This window comes from Micromys minutus (genome assembly GCF_963924665.1).
Source record: "Micromys minutus genome assembly, chromosome: 18".
NCBI classification, from domain to species: domain Eukaryota; kingdom Metazoa; phylum Chordata; class Mammalia; order Rodentia; family Muridae; genus Micromys; species Micromys minutus.
The window spans coordinates 602,845-626,457 of NC_137953.1; the positions used below are offsets into that span (position 1 = coordinate 602,845).

The 23,613-nt window shown below is 41.9% G+C and overlaps 1 protein-coding gene across 1 annotated transcript; it reads right to left on the reverse strand.

The window, feature by feature from the left end:
* Window positions 1–1,182: 1,182 nt before the first annotated feature.
* HMCES (5-hydroxymethylcytosine binding, ES cell specific) lies at window positions 1,183–23,079 on the reverse strand. Its single transcript, XM_080931941.1, has 6 exons — window positions 22,759–23,079; window positions 19,157–19,300; window positions 15,758–15,883; window positions 13,311–13,489; window positions 4,404–4,596; window positions 1,183–1,745 (listed from the first exon to the last, which is right to left on the reverse strand). Exons 1-6 carry the CDS (start codon window positions 22,939–22,941, stop codon window positions 1,485–1,487), a joined length of 1,086 nt encoding a protein of 361 aa, XP_080788067.1. The 5' UTR covers window positions 22,942–23,079; the 3' UTR covers window positions 1,183–1,484.
* Window positions 23,080–23,613: the final 534 nt, after the last annotated feature.

The window sequence follows — 23,613 nt, forward strand, 5'->3', positions numbered from 1 at the left end:
ATGTAATTCAGTGAATGTTCTAGTAAGTTATCTGAATTCAAAACAAAACGAAAACCTCATAGAAATAACTCACTAAACCAGAGGCCACAGTAGAAGCACAGGGTGCCTGACCTTGACTGCAAGGGTCAATCCATGCCCTTGGCGCTAGCTCAAGTGTGAAGCCTGAGAGAGGAGGCAGCCTGGGAAGGCCAGGGTGGTGGGCCTGCACGCACCTGCTCCGCCCACAAGGAACTGCCCGCACTGGGTGGACGCTCTCACACAACACAGGATCCGTGCAGGATTGGAGAAACCCCGATCCCTGATTTGCATAAGACCTAGGCTAACGCGGCGGGAATGCCATCTAGCTCCTGCAGGCAGCAGACAGGGCCCTCATTTTCACGTCTCTATGTATTCCTGAGAGGTCCTGTAAGCCACGCCCGCCAGCTGCCTTGATCTCTCCACACTAAGGGGTTTGCCGAGAGGCCTCACAGAGACATCCAACCCTTTTGGCAGAGACCGCCCTCTGGGGCACCTGTACCTCGTACTTATATTGTGTGCTGGAGTGGAGGCACACAGGACCGCACACAACAAATACTTGCACGTGTGTTCGCTTAGGCAGCAATTATACTAAAACTGGACTAACATGATCAAACGAACAGCACTTGGTCAAATAGTTTGACTTTTTTGTTAACAAGAGAAAACGTGAAAAAAAAAAGTTCCTGCTCTCAGGGATTTTACTTGCAAAGGGAAATGGAATCGCAAACAACTTATGAAGTGATTTGGTGCCAAAGAAAGGCAAGGGGTTCCACAGAGCAAAGGGATCTGACTCAGGAGCCACTTTTCCAGCACTTTTAGTTGCAGACCCACCTGCTGCCCTGTGCCCTCTCACCCAGATCCTTCCCTCTCCGTGCCAAGTGTTTTGAAGGCCTCTGTACCCAACTCTTCCCCAAAGTGCTCGAGGACCGCAGCCACTTCACTCAGGTTGGTTTTAAACTAAACCCGGAGGACTTGAAGTATTAAGAGTGAATGGTTGTACAAGGGCTGCAGCCACTAAACTGATTCTTTGAAGGCCCAGCCTCTTGTGGTAAAACGCATACTTTAAACAAATAACAGGAAAAACTGGGTTAGAGCCAGAACTCTTGCCAGCCGAGGTTTATCGAACGCAGTTTTTTTGTTTTGTTTTGTTTTTGTTTTTAATTTTTTTCAAGAACAAAATACATTTTAAGAACTTAACTCTAAAGGAGAACCCAGAGATTGAGAAGAGCCTCCTTCATGGGACACCAGTAACAGGAAGGCTCCCAGCAGGGAGGCAGATTCCCAGCTGAGGAGGGATAAGCAGGGCCCACAGGGCTAGTCATGGTAGCCAGTCCTCTTAGGCTGTCCCACAGTAACCATGTTCTTCTAGGCCCATAAAGGTCAGCTGACATTGGGCCACCACCTTCCAGTCAGCCGGTGACAACGGTAATACTGTATTAGGCTGAGGCATGGTATGGAGGAGTCTGTCACTAGCTTTTAGGCCTCTTGGCCATGGGCTCATCCTCCTTCAGCTTCAGCCATCGATCCAGGAGGCTGCTGCTGGTAGCACCTCTTTTAGTCGGCAATGAGCTCTTCTGTAGAAACTGGCTGGACCACTGGGGTAGACCTGATGCATCCTTTTTGGGCGAGTCAGGGACTTCCTTTTTGGGTGAGTCAGGGACTTCCTTCTTGGGCGACTTTGTAGCCAGCCATTGCATCATCCTTTGACTGCTGCCACTTGCCTTGGGCTCCTAGGAGGGAGAAAATTCCAGGTTTGATCTTCAGAGGGAATACCACTGTGAAGGAAGAAGCATGTATCACTCCCACCTCAGTCTATGCCAGCATAGTGTTACTAAGGGTACAAATAAAAACAGGCTGTGAGAGCCCAGGGTAGGAGAAGCACTTAAAGATCAGAGTCTCAAGGGGCTGGAGAGATGGCTCAGTGGTTAAGAGCACTGATTGCTCTTGCAGAGGTTCGGAGTTCAAATCCCAGCAACCATATTGGTGGATCACAACCATCTGTAATGGGATCTGATGCCCTCTTCTGGTGTGTCTGAAGACAGCATACAGTGCACTTGCATATATAATAAATAAATATCAAAAAATAAATATTAAAAAAAAAAGATCAGAGGACAAGAGTCAGTGTGGAGAGGGGAGTCTTCCAAATATTCAGAGAATGAAGTGCCTTCTGGTTGGTAATGAGAGGCTGCCACCACAGTCAGGTTCAATGATTCTCCCTGCTTAGTATGTCTCTACTGTTACTATTCTCTCTGCTGCCTGTGTGCTACACCTAGTTCTGAAATGAGAGGCTCTCTATGAGCTAGCATTGAAGAGTATAGACCATGACAGAAAAAGTGGCAGCACACTCTTTAAATCCCATCACTCAAGAGTCAGAGGCAGGTGGATCTCTGAGCTCAGCTCTAGAACAGCCAGAGAAACTCTGTCTTGAAAATAAGACAAAAAAGGTAGCTGTTCAGTACAAGGTGAATTATGTAATTGTACCTAGGAACAAGTTGCAGTTGCCCCCTCCTTGGAACTTTCCAAAACACCCAGGAATGTTGTGAGGCTCTTAGCCAGGTTAAGTTGCCCCTGCTCTGAGATTTTTCCAAAACACCCATTTTTGAGAAAGTAAACAAGGACAGAATTTACTGGCTAACAGTCACAAGGTCTCATAGAAAAGTCCAAATATGCATCATGATCAGCCTAAACCACCCCATCCATTGAATCTAAGGGTCACTGTAACCGATCAATGAGGCACCACCACCCTGCTGGTGAAATCTGCCCTCAGAACTGTATAAAAATTGTGTACTTTGAAACCTCTGGGTCATCTCTGTCCCGATGCAGAACAACCCCAGTATAGTGGACTTATTAATTAAACCTCTTGTCTATTGCATCGGTGTCTCAGTCTGTGTCTCTGTGGGAGTGGACAACCTGATCATGGGCCATGCGGGTCCAACACCTCTACGCCACAGAGAGAGGAGAGCTGTTTCTGTATGTCAGCAGGGCCACCTTTCTGATGGGAAAGTTCCCTTCCCACTGCAGGCATTTGGATCCTGACTAAATACTGAGATTACAGAGCATTGCAAGAATGTTCTCAGGTGCTCTGGAAGAGGATGAGGACTGGAGATCCTCCAACTTGTAGTTGTAAAAACAGTACATCAAAAAAAAAAAAAAAAAATCATGTTTGGATGGTGGAGAGACAGCTCAGTCAGTACGTGTGAGAACCAGAGTTTAATCCCTAGCATCTGCATAAATATGCTAGGACTGGTGGCAGATCCCAGAGCTGAGGATTCACCAGAAGGATCCTTAAGGCTCTCTGTCTCTGTTAGTCTAGCCTAATTGGTGAGCTCCAGGCCAGTGGACTCAGTGTTTCTGAAAATAGTATCTGAAGTCTGTCCTCTACAACATGCACACGAGTGTGTACATACACATGCACCTGCACACACAGAGATATGAACACACCAAAGAAAAAAAATAATAGCTGAAAACAGATTTAAAACTTTCTCACACTTACTCTACATACTGGATCCTAGACTCATCAAGGAGATTCTTAAAGGACACAGAAAGCCAAATTTTGTTTGAATAGTTATTCTACATATTTAAACAGGGTCCAACATTTAACTGTCTGAAACTCATTTTTTATTCTTTTAACCCAGGGCCACTTAACATGGCAGACAAGCATTCACCCCATCACTAAGTGGCCTTAACAATTACTTTGAGTTTTCTGTTAGGGTTAAGTTAGAGTAGGATCTGAACATCACTGTTATGCTTACCTTCCAAAGCTCATGGTAGTTAAAAATGAATTAAAATTCCGGCCAGACGTTGTGGTGCATACCTTTAATCCCAGCACTTGGCTGGCAGAGGCAGGCAGATCTCTGAGGCCAGGTGGCATGTTCTAGTCCAGCCAAGGTTACACAGTGAGACCCTGTCTCAAATCAAAAAGAAATCTGACTGTGGGTGTTAGAGAGTTGGCTCAGCAGTTCCGAGCACTTTGCTGTTCTTGCAGAAGACCCAGGTTTATTTCCAGGCATTAGGCACTCCTATTGGGCAGCTCATGACTGCCTGCAACTCTAGTTCCTGTAAATCAGATAAAATTTTCTGGACTTTGCAGCCATTGCACTCATGTGCACAAACCCACATACAAACACATAAATAAAAATAAAATCAATCTTAGAAAAAATAAAAGCCAGTCATGGTGGTGCATGCCTTTATGTCAGCAATACAGAGGCTGTGGCAGATGGATGGCTGTGAGTCTGAAGCCAGGCTGGTTTACACAGCAAAATTCCAGGCCAGTCAAGGAGACATAGTGAGATCCTGTCTAAAATTCAAATCACATGAAATAAATCTGATGATGCAAAGGCATATTCTGAACAACAGTGGTCTCAGAATGGATAAGTCATAGTCCCTACCTTTTTAACCATCAAGTCAGCAGGAGCCAGACACTCAGGAGTGTTGTTTCGGGAATTGTTCACCACTGAAGAAACTGGATGGAAGGTGATATTGTCTATGGGGTGGATTAGCTTCAGAGCTTCCTGAGTGGCGACCTCACCAAAGTCAAGCCATTTGGAGACTGCCTCTTCTCCATCTAATATGGCCGGCATCCTGGCCAGGAGTCGGAGAGAAAGATGAGGGTAGAGAAAGGAAAGAGACTAAGTCAGTTGATAATTCAGGTATCATAGGGGCTTCTGGTCCTCACTTTCACACGAGGACATAGCCCCAAGCTACTGATACAACTGGAAAATGCACTGGAGTTAACATTCATTAGCTTACATGGCACATGCAGTAAAGGGCACTAGATTGAATCTAGGGGATGCCAGTGCACCCCCTAGAAAGTTGGTGAATTTTCCTGGGTGGCCTGGACTAGAATTAAAAAAGAAATCAGATCCTGGAAAAGTCTGTCAACAACTACCTCCAGACATCATCTGTGAAAGACCTCCAGTAAGAAAGGGCTGGCCAGACACTGAAGTGAACCTGTAGTCACAGCTACACAGGAGGCTGAGGTGGGTGGATTATTTGATCCCAGAAGTTCAAGCTAGCTACGGCAACACAGCAAGACCTGATTTTTTGTTTTGATTTTTAGATGAATTCCTGCTGTAGCCTAATCTGGCCTCAAACCCCTGATTTTCTTTCCTTTCCTTTCACTCCCTGAGTGTTGGGATTACAGGTTCAATGTATTCACACCACGAGAGACATTTTTCTTAAAAAAAAAAAAAAAAAAAGTCAAGGTAGCACATATATGTAATCGCTGTACTCAGGAGAATGAGGCAGGAAGAGTACCATGAATTTTAGGCCAGCCTGGACTTACACAGTGAGTTCCTAGCCAAGATTGGATACAGGGTAAAACTGCCTCATAAAAACAAGAGTGAGAGAACAAAAGACCCTTAAAAGCTTTGAAATATAGATGCATTCATACCTCCTGTGCTGAATTATATCTTAGTTGGAAATAACAGACATTAAACCTTTTTAAAACCGTATACAATTATAGCCTATTTTTAAATCAATGGCATTTCAGATTAAATGAAATATACAAATTTAGTTTTAAGATTTGGCAAAAAAATAGAACTAATATCCCACATGAAAGTACATGCACATATAGAGCTTAGGACAAGGCTAAATTAGGTGATCCCCGTAACACTTCAGCATTACATCCTGGCGTGCTCAGAGCAATCAGTAACTGTGAGGTGTTACATAAAGGCAACCATTCCTCTGCCAGTGACTTTTCCCATTACATATACACATAAATTTTTAATTTCACGTGTGTGTTTTCCTGCATGTCTATCTTTGCACATCCTATGTACCTTAGGAGGCTCACTTAGTGCTGGATTCCCCAGGAACTAGTAACAGAGAGTTGTGGAGTCATTATGTGGGTGCTGGAGACTGAACCCAAGTCCCCTGGAAGAGCAATCAGTGCTCTCCACTGTGCATTTCTCCAGCCCCTACTGATTTATTTATTTGCGTGTGTACCTCCTGTCATTGCCTCTTCAGCATATCTTACTGATATGTGTCACCACAACTAGCTCACTTTAAAGTTTATTTTTGTAGTACTAGGTATTTTTTCATTTTTCATTCTTTTTAAAAAACTTTTCGAGATGGGGTTATTCTGTGTAGCCCTAGCCATCCTGGAACTTACTCTGTAGACCTGGCTGTCCTCAAGTTTAAGAGATCTGCCTTTCTCTGCCTCTAGAGTGCTGGGATTAGAGGTGTACACTACCACACAGTCCATTTTTCTTTTTCTTTTTTCTGTTTTAATCTCTCGTACAATTTTATTTTTAAAAAAGAGAGGTACATATACAGATTTTTAAAGGCATTTTGGCATAACACTCACTATATGAATATTTTTTGTCAGTACTTTATTCTTTTAGAGAATTAAAATCCCATGCATTGAAATCCCACTAGTTACCATAAGCATAAAGTACATGTAGGACAGAACGTAACATGGAAACAGATTTCTTGGTGAGTATAGATTAAGCATAATGATCTTTGAATACCAAAAATTGCCACAAGGCTATATTCTTAGCTCTTGGATTATTAATGGTTTAAGGTCCAGGTGTACCACACTCTGAGAGAGTGCTATACATTTATTTTTACCTAAGAAGGACTGAGGCTTTCATTTTTTGGCCTGTTTTTCTTGGGCTTCATATGGCCTGTGAGTTGTTTCTGGGGTGTTCAGAGCTTTCTGGAGTTAGTATCCAACTATCAGTGACTATATATTATGTCTGTTCTTTTGTGACTGGGTTACCTCACTCAGGATATTCTCTAGATGCATCCATTTTCCTAGGAATTTCATAAAGTCATTGTTTCTGATAGCTAAGTAGTACTCCATTGTGTAAATATACCACAATTTTTGTTTCCATTCATCTATTGAAGGACATCTGGGTTCTTTCCAGCTTCTGGCTATTATAAATAGGGCTGCTATGAACATTGTGGTGCATGTGCCCTTATTGTATGTTGGAGTATCTCTGAGGTATATGCCCAGAAGTGGAATAACTGGGTCTTCAGGTAGAACTATGTCTAATTTTCTGAGGAACTGCCAGACTGATTTCCAGAGTGGTTGTACCAGTTTACAACCCCACCAACAGTGGAGTATTATTCCTCTTTCTCTGCATCCTTGCCAGCATCTGCTGTCATCTGAGTTTTTGATCTTAGCCATTCTGACTGGTGTGAGGTGGAATCTCAGGGTTGTTTTGATTTGCATTTCCCTGATGACTAGGGATGTCGAGCACTTCCTTAGATGCTTCTCAGCCATTCGATATTCTTCAATTGAGAAATTTTTTGTTTAGCTCTGTACCCTATTTTTTTAATAGGACTGTTTGATTCTCTAGCATCTAACTTCTTGAGTTCTTTGTATACATTGGATATTAGACCTCTATCTGATGTGGGGTTGGTAAAGATCTTTTCCCAATCTGTTGGCTGCTGTTTTGTTTTCTTGACAGTGTCCTTAGCCTTACAGAAATTTTGCAATCTCATTAAGTCTCATTTGTCAATCTTTGACCTTAGAGTACAAGCCATTGGTGTTCTGTTCAGGAAATTCTCCCCTGTGCCTACGTGTTCTAAGGTTTTTCCCTACATTCTCTTCTAATAGTTTCAGTGTACCTGGTTTAATGTGAAGATCTTTGATCCACTTGCACTTGAGCTTGGTACAAAGAGATAAGAAAGGGTCTATTTTCATTCTTCTGCATGCTGAGTGCCAGTTGGACCAACACCATTTTTTGAAGAGGCTGTCCTTTTTCCATTGAATGTTTACAGCTCCTTTGTCAAAAATCAAGTGACCATATATGTGAGGGTTCATTTCTGAATCTTCTATTCTGTTCCATTGATCAACGTGCCTATCTCTGTACCAGTACCATGCAGTTTTAAACACAATTGCCTTGTAATATAGCTTGAGGTCAGGGATGGTGATTCCCGCAGATGTTTTCTTGTTGTTGAGGATGTATTTTGCTATTCTAGGTTTCCTGTTATTCCAGATGAATTTGCACATTGCTCTTAAAAATATGGAACGCTTCACGAATTTGTGTGTCATCCTTGCTCAGGAGCCATGCTAATCTTCTCTGTATCGTTCCAACTTTAGTATATGTGCTGCCGAAGTGAGCACTAGTCCATTTTTCTTAAGGAAAGGTTTGTTAAGTTGCCTAAAGCAGACTTGAACTCAAGACACTTATTCCTGCTTTACCTTCTTAATAGCAGGGAGTAATAGCTTGAGCTATCAGGCTCAATTTAGTGCTTGTTTTAAAACTGGAAGTCAGTTTTCAGTTCATCTGATATATCAGCAGATTTACGTTTGCTTATGCAAAATCTTATCTTCAAGAAATACTGAGTGGAACAAGGCATGGTGATGTACACTTGGAAGGCAGAGGCAGGTGGATCTTTGTGAGCTTGAAGCCAGTCTGATCTACATAGTAAGCTATAAGACAGCCAGTACTATAAAAGAGACTTTATTTCAACCTCTACCCCATCCCACCTCCATAAATAGAAAGAAATACAGGGTAGGAGCAGCAGAATTAGTTTATTAGTTATTGATCTTACTGAGGATCCAGGTCTGATTACCCACATATTAGCTCTGTAATTCCAGTCCCAGGAAATTTGACAACTTCCTTTGACTTCAGCAGGCAAATGGCATACTAAATGTATACAAACACACATGCATATATATACTTTCTATGCCTACTACTTTCAGATTAAAATATAACCTTTTAAGTGTTCCAGCCATCAAGCCTTTGTTTCGCTATCATGAACTCTAGCCCTTTAAAACTGTGTTATGAAAACCAGCACTGAACTGAAGATAAAACTGGCAAGAAAACCATCATTAGCATTGTTACTGAACATGTATTGGGCAGGGTCACCCCTACTGGCCAACTGATCTATAAATGTAGTGAGAAAGACAAAAAAATCATTGAAAAAGGTGAGAAGGCAGTTGCTGAGATGGGGAAGAGCTCTTCCAGATTAACATTATGGGTTTTGGCCAAACTGAAAACCAAGAGCAGCACCATTGATTGCTGTGTCACCTATGACTTTGAGACCAGTTAATTATCATGTGTCTATTATCAATGCCCTAGGACACAGAATCTTTATAGGTATACTTGGGGCTGACCATGCAGTCCTGATGTCTGCTGTGGGTGTTGCTCAATTTGAAGATGTTACCTCTAAGAATGCAGATGGCAGAACCATGAGCAGACCTTTGTGTTAAACACAAGGTATAAAACAGCTAATTCTAAGTATTAACAAAATGGATTCCACTGAGCTAAACTATAGCCAGAGAAGATATGAGGAAACTGTTACGGAAGTCATTCCCCGTGTTAAGAAAATTGGCTCTGATAGTTTGGACAGATGCTCAACAGTAAGAGAACTGGCTGCTCTTGCAGAGGATTTGGGTTCAATTTCAGTACCCAGATTGTGGCTTATAATTGTCCTTAACTCCAGTTCCAGGGAATCCATGTTCTCTTCTGGCCTTTGTGGGCAACAAGCATGCACACAGTACATAGACATACATGAACCACAAACCACCAATATCCATAAAATATAAAAACATTTTTTTAAGGAAACTGGCAATGAGCCTGATATGGTAGCATTTGTGGCAATTTCTGTTTAGAATGGTGAAAATATGCTGGATCCAAGTGCTCATGTCCCTTGGGTCACTCATGAAGATGGCAGCACAGTGGAACCATACTGCTGGTGGCTTTGCATTGTATCCTATCACCAGCTTGTCCAAATGTAAAGTCTTTCCACTTGCCTCTCCTAGGTGTCTATAAAAATTGGTAGTACTGGTACCGTTATCGTGCACCAATGTTATCAAACCCACTTGGCGGTAACTTTGCTGTTACCAGTCAATGTCAAAACTGACATATAAAAAGTATACAGAAATGCACCTGAGGCTGTGAATGAAGCTCTTCCTGGAGACAACATAGATGTCAATGTCAAGAATGTCTATCTGAGATGTTCTTTGTGGCAACAGTAAAAATGACCCACAATGGAAGCAGCTAGCTTCACTGCCCAGGTGATTATCCTGAGCCAAATTAGAGGAAGGACTGTACTAGATTATCATAGCACTCGCACCATGTGCATGTTTGCTAATTTTGCAGGAAAGACTGATCATATATTTGCTTGAAAGTCGGCCCTACGTTCTATTTGGTGATATTGCCACCACTGATATGATTCTAATCCAATAAATAATAAATTTATTTTAATAAAGTAATAAAGCGGTGCTGACAAATGACAACATTAAACAGGTGTTTGATCCAGGAAGGCAGAGTTGGGTCAACAGCTTTGCAAAGAAATGACTTTGAAGATGAGCTAATGTCAGCCATCAGAAGTCAACAATGATCAAAGCTTTATTACTTTATTAAAATAAATTTAGTATCAAGTTGCCAAGAATTCAATGTGAACTGCTCCTATCAGATAACTAAAATGTGGGGAAAAGAAATCCCTTTGAACAGTCATTGTGTCTTATTATACACAGCAACCATTTCTTGATTAGGTTGTGACATAGAACAAAAAGTAGATTTTATGACAACCAACTATGACCACCTCAATGGCTAGACTGAGAAGCTCCAAAGCACTTTCCAAAACTAAACTTGCATTAAAAAAAAAAAAAAAGGTCCTGGTTACTGTCTGGTATTTGCTAGTGCCTCTACTATGGCTTTCTGAATCTCAGAAAAAAGCTAAAAAGTTACATCTGAAAGTGTGCTCAGCAAGCTGAGATGCACCAAAAACTACAATGTTAAAAGGCAGTACTGGCAAACAAAGAGGCCCAATTCTGGTAATGTGTTCTCCATGACAACAGCCCACAACCAGGGCTTTTTAACCAGAGCCTGAAAAGTTGTCTTATCCACCTATTCACCTGATTTTGTACCAACTTCTAAGTGTTTTGATATCCATTAGCAGGGAAAATACTATCATACTCAGCAAGATGCAGAAGATGCTAAGAGTGTCAAGCTTCAAAGCTCAGTTTTATGCTATAGAAATACACAAATGTATTTCTTATTGACAGAAATTTGTTAGCTGTAATGGTTTCTATGATTGAGACTTTAAAAAATTCATGTACATATTAAAATTACAAAAAAGAAAACTAAGAAAAACAGGTAAACATGGAAAACTGACCACAGTGAAACTGAGCTTGCAGGAATGAATATATAAAACATGCATATATCCACCTCAGATGCCCATAGTTGGTCTGACTGACACATATCCAAGCTGTATTCTGCTACTATTTTGCATTTCTTAATTTTTATATATTTTATAATATAATAATTTTATATAATATTTGAAAATATTCAGGGACACAGAAATGGCTCAGTAGTTATGAGCACTGGCTGCTCTTCCAAAAGACCTAAGTTCAATTCCCAGTACTCACATGGAACTGTCTATAACTCCAGTTCCAGGAGGGGATATGATACCTTCAAACAGGCATACATGAAAACAAAACACTGATGCACATAAAAATGAAATTAAATATGCTCTAAAAAAATATATAAAATCTAACATCTCAAACATGTCAAGATTTCCCAGATCAAACATGTTAGATTGTATATACAAATGAAACTATTTCAAATATTGAGAAACTAGAAATGTTACACATTTTGAAATAAAAATGAGAACACGATTATGTCCAAGACAAGAGATATGAAGTGAACCTCACTGGTGACAATGCTGCAAAAATAAAGATTCATATCTGAGCAGCATCGTAAATGCTGCAAGTTTTCTCAAAGAGAAAGCACGATTTACTTATTTAATGTAAGAAGTCTCAATACCACAAAATCGGCTCCTTTTGCTTCTGGAATTGATTGGTTTGGTGGTGTCAAATACAGCTACATTTCCCAAAGCCTTCTGCAGCATGAAAACCCACAAATGCAGGTGAATACACACTTAAGGAATTGTAGCAGGGACACAAATGGTGAACAAGCTGACTATTCATTTAGTAAAACATTTTATTTCCCCCAGCACCCAATGCTATTATTCTAATATTCTTTAATGCTTCACTGACAGTTGTCTTATTTGAGACTGGGTCTTGCTATGCAGTATTAGCTAGTCTTAAACATGTACAGTTTCCTGCCTTGGCCTCCTAGTGCTAGGTTATATTATACCTGTGCCTCCACAACTGGCAGACAGTGTTGTCTTCTCAGTCTTATTTACCCTGTGCTAATTTTTTTTTTTTTTTTTTTTTTTTTTTGTCTAGTTGACATAAGCCAGAGCCATTGGGGAGGGTGAAAGGCAAACTGAGAAAACACCTATTTCAGACTGGACTGTAGGCTTATCTGTGGGGGCGTTTTCTTGATTACTGGCTGACCGGCAAGGCCTAGCTCTCTGTGGGTAGTACTAGCCCTGAGCAGGTTGGTCATGGGTTATATATTAAAAGTATCTGAGCACAAGTAAGCAGCATGTCTCCAAGGCCTCTGCCTGAGTTCCTGCCCTGACTTACCTTCACGATAGACTAAGATTAGGATGAGTATTAAATAGACCCTTTCCGCCTGGAGTTTCATTTGGTCACGGTGTTTATCATAGCAACAGGAAGCAAACTAAGACATTAGTTTCCAGTTTTATAGCCCAGACTCATATTTTACAGGTTGTTTAGCACAGCTGATTTTAGGAGACAAATATATAAGCATTTATATTAAAGAGGAAAAGTCTTGACTTCAACAAATCAATGTACTTTATTTTTTAAGATTTTTTAAAATTATATTTATGTGTACATGTGTGTTTCTGCATGTGGAAATGTCCACATGGCTGCAGGTGTCTGAAGAGGCCAAAGGAAGTGGACTGCCAGAAAATACAAGTATAAGCAATTGTGAATGAGCACACTGTAGCTGTCTTCAGACACACCAAAGATGGCATCAGATCCCATTACAGATGGTTGTGAGCCACCATGTGGTTTCTAGGAATTGGAAGAATTACTCAGGACCTCTAAAAGAGCAGCCAGTGCTCTTAACCGCTGAGCCATCTCTCCAGCTCAAGAATAAATAGTTGTGAGCTGCCTATAAATCAAACCTAGTCCTTTGGAAGAACAGCAAGAGCTCTTATCCATTGAGTCAGTGGAATTGGAGGTAAATCTCAATGATACATCAATGGCCTGCCTAGTAAGTCCATTGTCCTGCTAAGGACATATTCAATCATAAGCTGTATCACAAGTCCCTAAAAATACTTTTAAAATCTCAGAAACCAAAATTATTTCATAAGGATTTTACTGTATAATTTTGCAAGCATGTTGTTAACCTTTTGGGGGGATATACATCATGTTTTGGGAAAACTGGTTATGATTTGCACAAGTTAGTTTCCTACTCTCTAAAACCAGAGCAAACTCTTCCCAGGAAAAAGCTGTGACTTGCCTGTTGTGGATGTCACTCAAACCTCTGCAGGAGTCCACAGTGATGATGCTGTATGAATACAGGCGCTCTCCCCCTGGGGGTTCCCAGCAGTCAAAGATCCCTGCCATTGTCAGCAGCCTCCAGTTGTCCCAGACCTTTTCCTTGCAGTCAGGGCTGTCTGAAACATTGTTCTCACCTGACTGAAAACAGCAGGCTGATTAGACATGCCCAGTGATGCTTCAGATCTGACAGCAGGTCAGCTGTTTTGAAACAGTTCTGCTGTTCTATTTTGATACTATCTGATCCATTATCAACACCAAAAAGCTTCACGGCAAATGTTCACTGAAGCAGCAGATGCTGTCTTCTTAATATTTTCAGAATTTAATGCCTTCACTTGACTTTCAACTCTTTAAAATCTGGTTCAGGAAAGGTTCAAAGAGAGCCTGAATACTAGGAAAACCCTCCAGTATGTCATTGCTCACCTAAGGCACAAGGAAACACTAGAGAAAAAAAAAAAAGACTGTGTTGAATAGAAAAACAAAAAACCAAAAACCAAAACCAAACCAAACCAAACCAAAACAACCCCCCCCCCCAAAAAAAAACCCACTGAAAACAGCAAAGTCCAAACCCAGTTCCATGGACTATAAGAGTGATCCTATTGATCTCATATTTGAAGACATAACAGAAGAATTCCCAGAAATTATTATTTTGGATTTTGGTCTCTTCTCTATATATTGTGTCTAACAACAACCAAAATTGTAAGAAACACACACACTCTTTCTCATATTTCTCTCTCTTCTCTCTCTCTCTCTCTCTCTCTCTCTCTCTCTCTCTCTCTCTCACACACACACACACACACACACACACATACACACACACACACACAGATTCTACTGCCAAGAAAAATCACTAGAACCAGACTGAAGGCATGATTACATTTCCCAGATGGCTTAGTTAATATTAAAGGCCTCTTTAAACAATGAACATTACCCAAACTGAAACACAGAAGAGACCACTTAAGAACAATGAGAGAATATCAAATAATCTAACACATCTATAGTATATAAATAAATGCTTTTTTAGAAATATAAAACCAGATTTCAAGCTGTGTTTAGTGGCATGTATCTTTAATCCTAATACTGAGGAAACACTGTAGGCAAATCTCTGCGTTTGAGGCCAGCTTGGACTATATAGGATTTCCAGGACAGCCAGGCCTACATAATAGAGATCCTGTCTCAAAAAAACAGAATCCCCCTTAAAAAAAATGGCCCATCAACTCAAAAGCAGCTCAAGTCAGTAAAGTGCTCCCCACACAAGCATAAAGAGCTGAGTTCTCATACCCAGTACCCACATAAAAAGTTGGACATGGTAGTATGTGCCCATTCTCTTATGCTGGCTTCCAAAGGAGGGGGAGACCAGTAGTCTACCTAGTTATAATGCAGCAGTGCTTCACATCTCATGGTGATAACTAACTGGACTTAAGACCCACTCAACACAAGGGAAACCATGCCTGCTACTGGAATGCCAACTAACTACTAAAACCAGCTACTTGGTGCTAGTGAAGTCATGGATACTGGAGGGGAATCTACAACTACACCCACTACTTTACTAAACCAGCATAATCTTTAACAATCTAAGCATTTGTCTTCACAACACAGAAAAGTGTAGTCTTCACCCCTCATCAAAGAAACTTCTTTTTGCAACAGGGACTGTTACAGAAAACCACAACCAATAAAACAAGAAGTTGTGGAGCCTATCTCAATGGACACCTCTATAAAACACTTCTGCATCTGAGGCTCAGAGAATACTGCAGAAAGAGAGAGTGGAAAGGCTATAACAGCCAGAGGATCAGAGAGTTTGCTGTGAGAGTGTATTTCCTAATAATATCAGAAGCTAAATCCATAAAGTTTTACCAACATGAATGTCCAAATGTGATCTGAACAAGGACACCAATGGACAGGCCAAAGTAGATGCGGGAAAGGCCCATAAGGCCTTAACCCTATAACCATTATATATAACCATTATAGCAACTGAGAAATACCAGGAATGGAGAAATATCATTCCCAGGGAAGAGCCCACCAGCTTGTATCCAGTGCCAGGTGGTCAGTACTGGAAACATAAGTATAAGCAAAAGTACACAGATTGAGTAGGTTATACTTAGGACTGTAAATATACATATTTACATGCAATAACAATAAAAAAGAGGCCATGGGACATGAGGAGGTATTGGGAGAGTTGCAAATGTTGCAAAAATAAATTGTAGATCTGTATTAATGATGACATAGTTATTAGAAATGTGACACTAAGCAATTTTGTTGTATTAACAGCAGAGTAGGCTTAACATACCCTAGATTATGCATCAATAAGTAGAATCAACATTATGTTTCCTATGTCTACAGAAACATTGCTATATGACCTCAATTTGTTTCTCTGTTTTTTCCAAACACTATTTACACAACTGCTCATACCTTCTCTGTCTTGATCTGAGGAAAATAGATGAAGTATGGTTGCCTCTGGTTTGTCCCCTGACAGCGCTGCCACTCATAGAATCCATCTGCTAAGACAACACACCGTCGTCCTTTTCCAAGAGGAACCTGAGAGAGAATTAATAGGCTACAGTCACAGTGACTCCTGTGTTCAGCACTGTAATGTGGCGGCAGAGGGCTTGCCTAGCAAGTACAAGGCGGTAGGTTCCACCGTCAGAGCCACACACACCAAAACAGTCAGACTCATCTGGAGGAGTTAACTTTTATTGTTTTTAAAGTGCCAGAACTGATCTCAGGGAAGTATTTTACCATTGAGAAACTCAGGAGTTAATTTTTCTGCACTTCAAACTTCCTTTTAAAAAGACAAGGTCTCACTATGTAAGCCAGGTTGGCCTTGAACTCAGAGATCTGTCTGTCCTGAGTGCTGGGATTAAAGGCATTTGTCACAGCTGCCTAGCTTAGACATTCATTTTTCTAAATTATTTCTGTGTGTGACAGTACATGTTTGTAGTAAAAGGACAATTGGTGGGACTCAGTTTTCTCCTTCCACATGTGGGTCTCTGGGATCAAACTCTGACCTTCATGTTTGGTGCAAGAACCTTTACCTACTGAGCTATCTAATAAACCACCACACCACTTTTCCTATAAAGTTACCACTCAACTAAACAGATGGTGGAAATTAAATAATATACATAGAGGCAAAAAAGCACTTTCCCACTGGTGGCAGCTAGTGTTGTGCGGCAGTTTTCTCCAGGCAGAAAGGTAAGCTCAGGAGGTAATCAAAACATATCATGCCTGAGAAGTAGAAGGTTCTAGAAGGCCCCTCCCCAGATTTACAGGAGTAAACAAATGCTCTCTTAGAGATGGACACTGACCAGTCCATTTCAGAGCGGCAGCTTCTGAATGCTGGAATGATTTCGGCAATAATGTTGCTTTTTAAGTCATCCCTACTCCTGTAGGTGAACCAATACCCATACTCTCTCTTAATAAACCCAATAAAAACTCACTGGTTCACCATGTTGGACTTCGGTTCATTTTGGACCCCCTTTCAGGGGTAATTAGGTATGTGTACTACATCTCCCCAATTAAAGTTAGCCAACAACAGCTAGTCTCCAGTTTGCTCCAAGAGGACAAGCTTTCTAGTATTCATCTAGTACACATCTCATCCTTTCCCAGACTGAATTAGGCTGGCTCTGAATGACAAATAGAACACAGCGTGAGCAATGCTATATGACTGAAAAGACCAGGTCACAAAATTCATGTAGTTTCTGTTCTGTCTTCTTGAATCATGAGCACATCAGAAGTTTGGCTAGCATACACTCATGCTAGGAATGTAGAAAGGTTTCTAGTTGTTCCAGCCATGCATGACGAAGCCATTTGTCTTAGTTTACTTTCTGTTGCTGTAGGAAAATACCAAGACCAAAAGCAACTTGGGGGAAATAGTTTTATCTCTGTTCACAACTTAGCATGAAGGGAAGTTAGAACAGGAACTCACGGCAAGAATTAAAGTAGATGAGACCGGTGTGGTAGATTTTAATTCCAACCCTTGGGAGGCAGAGGCAGGCAGATATCTTCGAGTTTGAGACTCTTGGAGTCTAATTTCCAGAACAACTGAGACTACATAGAGAGCCTTGTTGGGGTGATCTTCTTGTGCACTGTGAAGGTTGCCTGTCAGTGTTTTGTAAATGTCTTCTCCATCACTTTCTAATTAGTTTAATAAACAGCCGAAAAGCCTATAGCAAGGCAGGAGAGAATAGAGGGGACTTCCGGGAGAGATAGGAACTCTGGGAAAGAGTCTGAGGTGTCAGTGAGAGATAGATTTACCAACAAGACTCAGTATGAAACTGAGCAGAGGCACCATGCCATGTGGCAGAACATGGGTTAATTAGACTATAAGAGCTACTTGGGAACAGAAATAAGCTAAGGCCTAAAGCTTTCATAAATAATATAAAAGGTTCCATGTCATTATTTGGGAGCTGGCAGGCATAAAAAGTCATGTTACACACCCTGCCTCAACAACAGCAGCAACAAGAATGGAAACAGAGGCCATGGAAAAATACTGTTTACTAGCCTGCTTTAAATGGCTTGCTCAGTTTTGTTTTGTTTCCATATAACCCAGGACACCTGCCTAGGGGTAGTCCTCACTAACAGCCAGCTGGGTTCTTACTTTCCAATCACTGATTAAGAAAATGCCCCACAGACAAACCCACAGGCTAATCTGATGGGAGTCTTTCCTTAATTGAGGTTCCTTCTTTACAGCTGATCACAGCTTGTGTCAACTTGACAAAAAAACTAACCAGCACAACTACCATATCTTTGGCCAGGTAAGAAGAGCAAACATTCCCAGTAAAAATAGCCTCACTGAACAACAGCACATTTAGTCCAAGAGATATATTTTTTTAATTGTCACTTTATTTACTTTTGGTGGGAAAGGATCTGATCATGCCACTGTGGACAAGACAACGTGTAGTAGGAGTTGGTGCTCTCCTTCTGCCATGTATGTTCTGGTGGTTGATGGTAGCAGATACTTTACCTAGAGAACTTTCTCTGCTACTTCCAGCCCTGTTTTGAGATCAAGATCTCACTGAATAACTCTGCTTGGTCTGAAACTCACTCTGTTGACCAAGTTGACCTTGAACTTACAGATCTGTTGGCCTCAGCCTTCCAAGTGCTGGGACTAAAGGTGTGTGCTACCACACTGGGCCAATTGTTTCAAAAACTGTCTTAGTTACTTTCAGTTTATGTGATAAGACATCATGGCCCAAGCAACTTGAAGAAAGGGTGTTATTGAAGGCTTACAGTTTCTGAGGGTGAGTCCATGACCATCAATCGTGGTGAGGAGTGTGGCGGCAGGCAGGCAGGGTGAGTAGTAGCTGAAAGCTTGTTATATTTTGAGGCACAATCCCCAGTCAGAGAGACCCAAAGAGCTAACTAGGAATATCAAGGGCTTTTGAAAACCCACTCCACAGTGACACATCTCCTTCAACAATGCCACACCTCCAAATCCTTATCACATAGCTTCACCAACTGGAGACCAAGTATTAAGAGCTTATGGGAGCCACTCTCATTCAAACCATCAGAACCAATAAGTTTGGACACTACTAGTCTAGATAAACAATAAACAGAACAGGACCCAATATTAACAACTGGGAATATTCTGGCCAGGTGGTAGTGGTACATAACTGTAATCTCAGCATTTGGGAGGCAGAGGCAGACAGATCTCTGAGTTTGAGGCCACCATAGTCAGTCTACAGTGTAAGTTCTAGGACAGCCAGGGTTATACAGAAAAACCCTACCTTGAAAAAACAAAACAAAACAACAAAAATAACTGAAAGTATCCTTTGGAATACATTTGTCAGGCATCCAAAACACACCACCTACCTTGAATGACTGCTTTTCCATTATGGTATCACTACGACAGTTGGTAGTGTTGAACTGCAGCTTGGAAGGATCACTTTCTTTGAACCAAGATGGTACTAAGCCCCACCGCATGGGAATAATTACCCGATCTGATGAGTCTGCATCCTGCCATAGAAAAAAGATTAAGATTTAGCGCCTGGACTGGGGTATACACTTGTAATCCTAGCACCCAAAAGGCTGAGGCAGGAGGATTCCTGTTACTTTAAGGCCAGTTTGAGCTACATAGAAAGTCCAGGCAAGACTACCTAGAGACACAGTGGTATTTGCAGAGGACCTGAGTTAGGTTCTTAGAACCTATGTCTACGGCTGGAGAGATGGCTCAGCAGTTAAGAGCACTGACTGCTCTTCCAGAGGTCCTAAGTTCAATTCCCAGAAACCACATGGTGGCTCACAGCCATCTGTAATGAGATCTGATGCCCTCTTCTGGTGCATCTGAAGACAACTACAGTGTACTCACATACATAAGATAAATAAATCTTAAAAAAAAAAAAAAAAAGAACCTGTTTAGCAGCTACAACTGTACAACTCTTCCCACTGGCATACACCCAAACAAATGCACTTAAGTTTAACAATGGTTGAACAAGACAAAATTTAATTAAATAGGAGGCTCAGATACAGTAGGAAGACCATAATTGCTATACACAAACAATACAAGGTTATTAGGAGGGAAAATATGCTGGGCATGGTAGTACATGCTTTTATTTTAATTCTAGCATCTATGAGGTGGGTTAATCTCTGTGAATTCAAGGCCAGCTTGCCTCAAAAAAAAAAAAAAAAAAAAAAAAAAAAAAGGCGTGGGGTGTGTCGACCAAGAATGGTGGATTGAAAACACTTGTAATAAATATATATAATACTTGGGAGATGATACAGGTGTACTGTGAATTCCATGTTAACTTGATGTACTGTCTGAAGTAGGTCTTAGGCCCAAGGGATGATACTATTAGTTGTCTTTTCTGATAAATGGATACAGTGTCAAGTTAAATATTTACATATACCCAGAGTTCAGTGCTGTTCTCTGCACTCAGAGAAGTTCCTGGATATAGAAGGTGATGACTACCACAGAGACACATAGCTGGTCAAAGTACTGAGAAGAATGGCTTTTAAGTATTCAGCTCTAAATGGACACCTATATTATCCCTGTAAGGCACAGGGAACATCATGAAAGAGAGAATAAAAAGAAAGTAACAGTTGGAAAGGGGAAGAAAGTGGAAGGATAAAGAAGAGAGCAGCAGACGGGGCTGAGAAGTACTGGGAGTTAGACTGATTACAGTACATTAGATTTATGTATGAAATTGTCAACAATTAAGTAAAAGGATATAAAAGTTGAAGGACTAAGCTGGGCACAGTGCTACACACCTTCAATCCCAGCATCCTGAGAGGCATGTAAATCTCTGAGTTCAAGGCCAGTCTGATTACAAGGAGAGTTCCAGGACAGCCAGGGATACATAAAGAAACCCTGTCTGAAAAAACTAAACAAAACAAAGCACAGCAAAGAAGGTTGAGTGACTAGAAGTGCTGTGAAGTTGTCTTCCGGAAATGGCATGGCTGCTGTACCCACAAACTCAAGAGCAGCACTGGACACTTGCACAAGACCTGCTCAAGAATGGGCCCATTAACATTCAGTGTTCCACCATGGGCAGGAGAGAGTTCATGAGGCTCCAGCCCTGCCCGAGAAGCTATAGGCGGCTGTGGGGGAGGCACCCCAATGGTGCCTACTTCTGGGCTCCACACACACTGTACATGTATATGTGGGGCACAGACATTCATTCAGGCAAAACACCTATGCACATAAAAATAAATATAAAATCTTTTTAAGTGTCAGTGACATCTTGGTTGAGAAGACCTGTTCTTACAGTTCTACTGGCCACTGTTGCGTGTTTCATCACTACGCAAAGCATCCCTAAACTCGAGGGCAATGCATACAAAGTGGCTGAGAGGCCGAGATACTGAAAGTATTGCTCAGTATTAGTCATCTTTTTCTCTATGGGGTCTGATTTTGGAATAGAACAGCTGGTGGCACTGTGGTAGATGAAAGAAAAAAAAGAGGAAACACTTTGCAAATCAGTGGTTTCAAATACAAATATTGCTATCTATACTTATATGGTGGCAGTTGAACTGCTGAAATGTTCCTAATTTTGTTTTAGAATGTGTAGGTTTGAAAAAAATAAAGTATCACATATTTACCAAATTAAGAAATCCTAGCAATCTAAACAAATTGTATTACAGATGTGCAGTCAAACACTAACTACATGGGCAAACCCAAATGACCCAAAGGAGGACTATGTTTGCATAGCCTTTTCCGCTCTCCAAGATCCATCCACTGAAATAGGGTCCATGGTCTGTTCAACAGCTAAGGTTACTTTCTGTACTTGCAGAGGACCTGGGTTCAATTCCACACACTCACATGGTACCTTTGGTAACTTCAGTTCTAGAGGATCTGAAGCTCTGACTTCCAAGGGCGCCAGGCACACACTTGGTACACATACATACATACAGGTAGAACATCAGTACACATAAACATTGTTTAATTATTTTTAAATCAAAAATATTTTGTGTGCTAGGACTGAACCCAAGACTATGCACATATGAAATATGTTCTATAACTCCGAGTAATTATCACCAGCTCCAATCACATTAATTTTTTCTTTACATTTATTCTGTGTATGTGTGCATGTCCCAGAGTGGGGGTAGAATTAGAGGAGCTGGTTCTCTCCTACCATGCAGCAAGTGTTCTCTCCCACTGAGCCAAGCTGTAAGTTCTCCAATCAGTTTTTTGTTTTGTTTTGTTTCCTGGGACACAGTTTTGCTATGAAATCTTGACTGGCCTCCAACTCAGAGATCTGACTTTCTCTGGCCTCCTAAGTGCTGGGATTAAAGATGTGTGCCACCACACTTGGGTTTTTGTTTTGTTTTCTTTTTTTAAAAAAAGATTTTATTATTTATTTTATTTGTATGAGTACACTGTAGCTGTTTTCAAATACATCATAAGAGGGCATCAGATCCCATTACAGATGGTTGTGAGCCACCACGTGGTTGCTGGGATTTGAACTCAGAACCTCTAAAAGAGCAGTCAAGTGCTCTTAACTACTGAGCCATCTCTCCAGCCTCTTGTTTTTGTTTTCTATATAAGGACAGATGACACTGATCAGTCAGTTAACATTTGAAAGCTGCTATCTTTAAAAAAAAAAAAAAGATTCAAGCTTGTCAAGAGTGTGCATGCACACCAGTAATACAGGATTCTGGAGACAGAGGCAGGTTTGCTGCAATTTGAGGCTAGCTTTGCCAACATAGTGAGTTCCAGGACAGCCTACATTGTTAAGATTTTATCTCAAAAGACTTTTTAAAATGTATCCAAATATGAGGCTTACATAACTTGGGCATGCATTAAAACAGCTTAACTGACCCTGAAGAATAGTGACTTATTCACTGCCAAGGCCCAGAGTGATTTAGAGCCTTAATGTATCTATAGAGGCTGCTTTCAAGGTCATTCCAGAGGCTGAGCAGCCATCGCAGGAATTTTGATGCTGGACCAGAAGATCATAGGGTGCTGATACACTCCTTACCTTTTCAAAGTGCAGTCTGGAGAGAAGCACTGGGCTGCTGGACTGCGGGCTCTTGTTGTAGGAGGGACAGTACTTATCAGGGTCCCTCCACTGTGGGAGCTGACGCCTGCCCTGCCGATCCCGATAGGCACAGGCCCTAGTGAGAACATCTCTAGGCAAGTGACAGGACGTTCGCCCGCACATACTCCAACACTGCTTCTCAGACCTATAAAAAGTCACAAAACCATACGGTTTTACTCCCTAGGTCACAGCATCCTCCCTGAGAAGCCACATCTTCCACAGAGGCTCCGTTAGGTCAGCCAGTCCAGGCCACTGCAGGGCCCACAGTCCAGAAGCAGGCCTTCACCGGGTGTTAGGTGAGAAGGCCGGTCCTCCCGAGGTTGGTTTCGGTGGATTCAGCAGAGAAAGGTGAGAGCTCTCTGCACTCACACCAGCAACACTCGAGGACCGCGGAGACCGCACCACCGCCCGAGTGGACGCGCTCTGCTCCGGGGCGGGGCCTCCTGCCAAGAACGCGGGCCGCGTCCCTCTCCCCAGTCCGCCCGCCTTCCCCTCAGCTGGGTCCTCTCTTCCGCCCGCTTGCTTCCCCTCAGCGGAGCCGGATCCTCGGTCTGCCCCGGTCCTCTGATCGCCACACCCCTCCTCCTGCCTGCCACCGTCCCCTCAGCGCGGCCCTCTCCTCCGCCTGCCTGTCAGCCCGCGTCCCCACGCCCCTCGACGGGCCCGTCCCGACGCGCCCGAGTCTCCTCACCTCCAGAGAGTTCTAGTCCACTCTCCCACCCGCCTAAGGAACACCCGCCCCGCCCCCTCAGTAACCCCGCCCCACCCCCACGTGACGTTGCGCCGAGAGGGTTT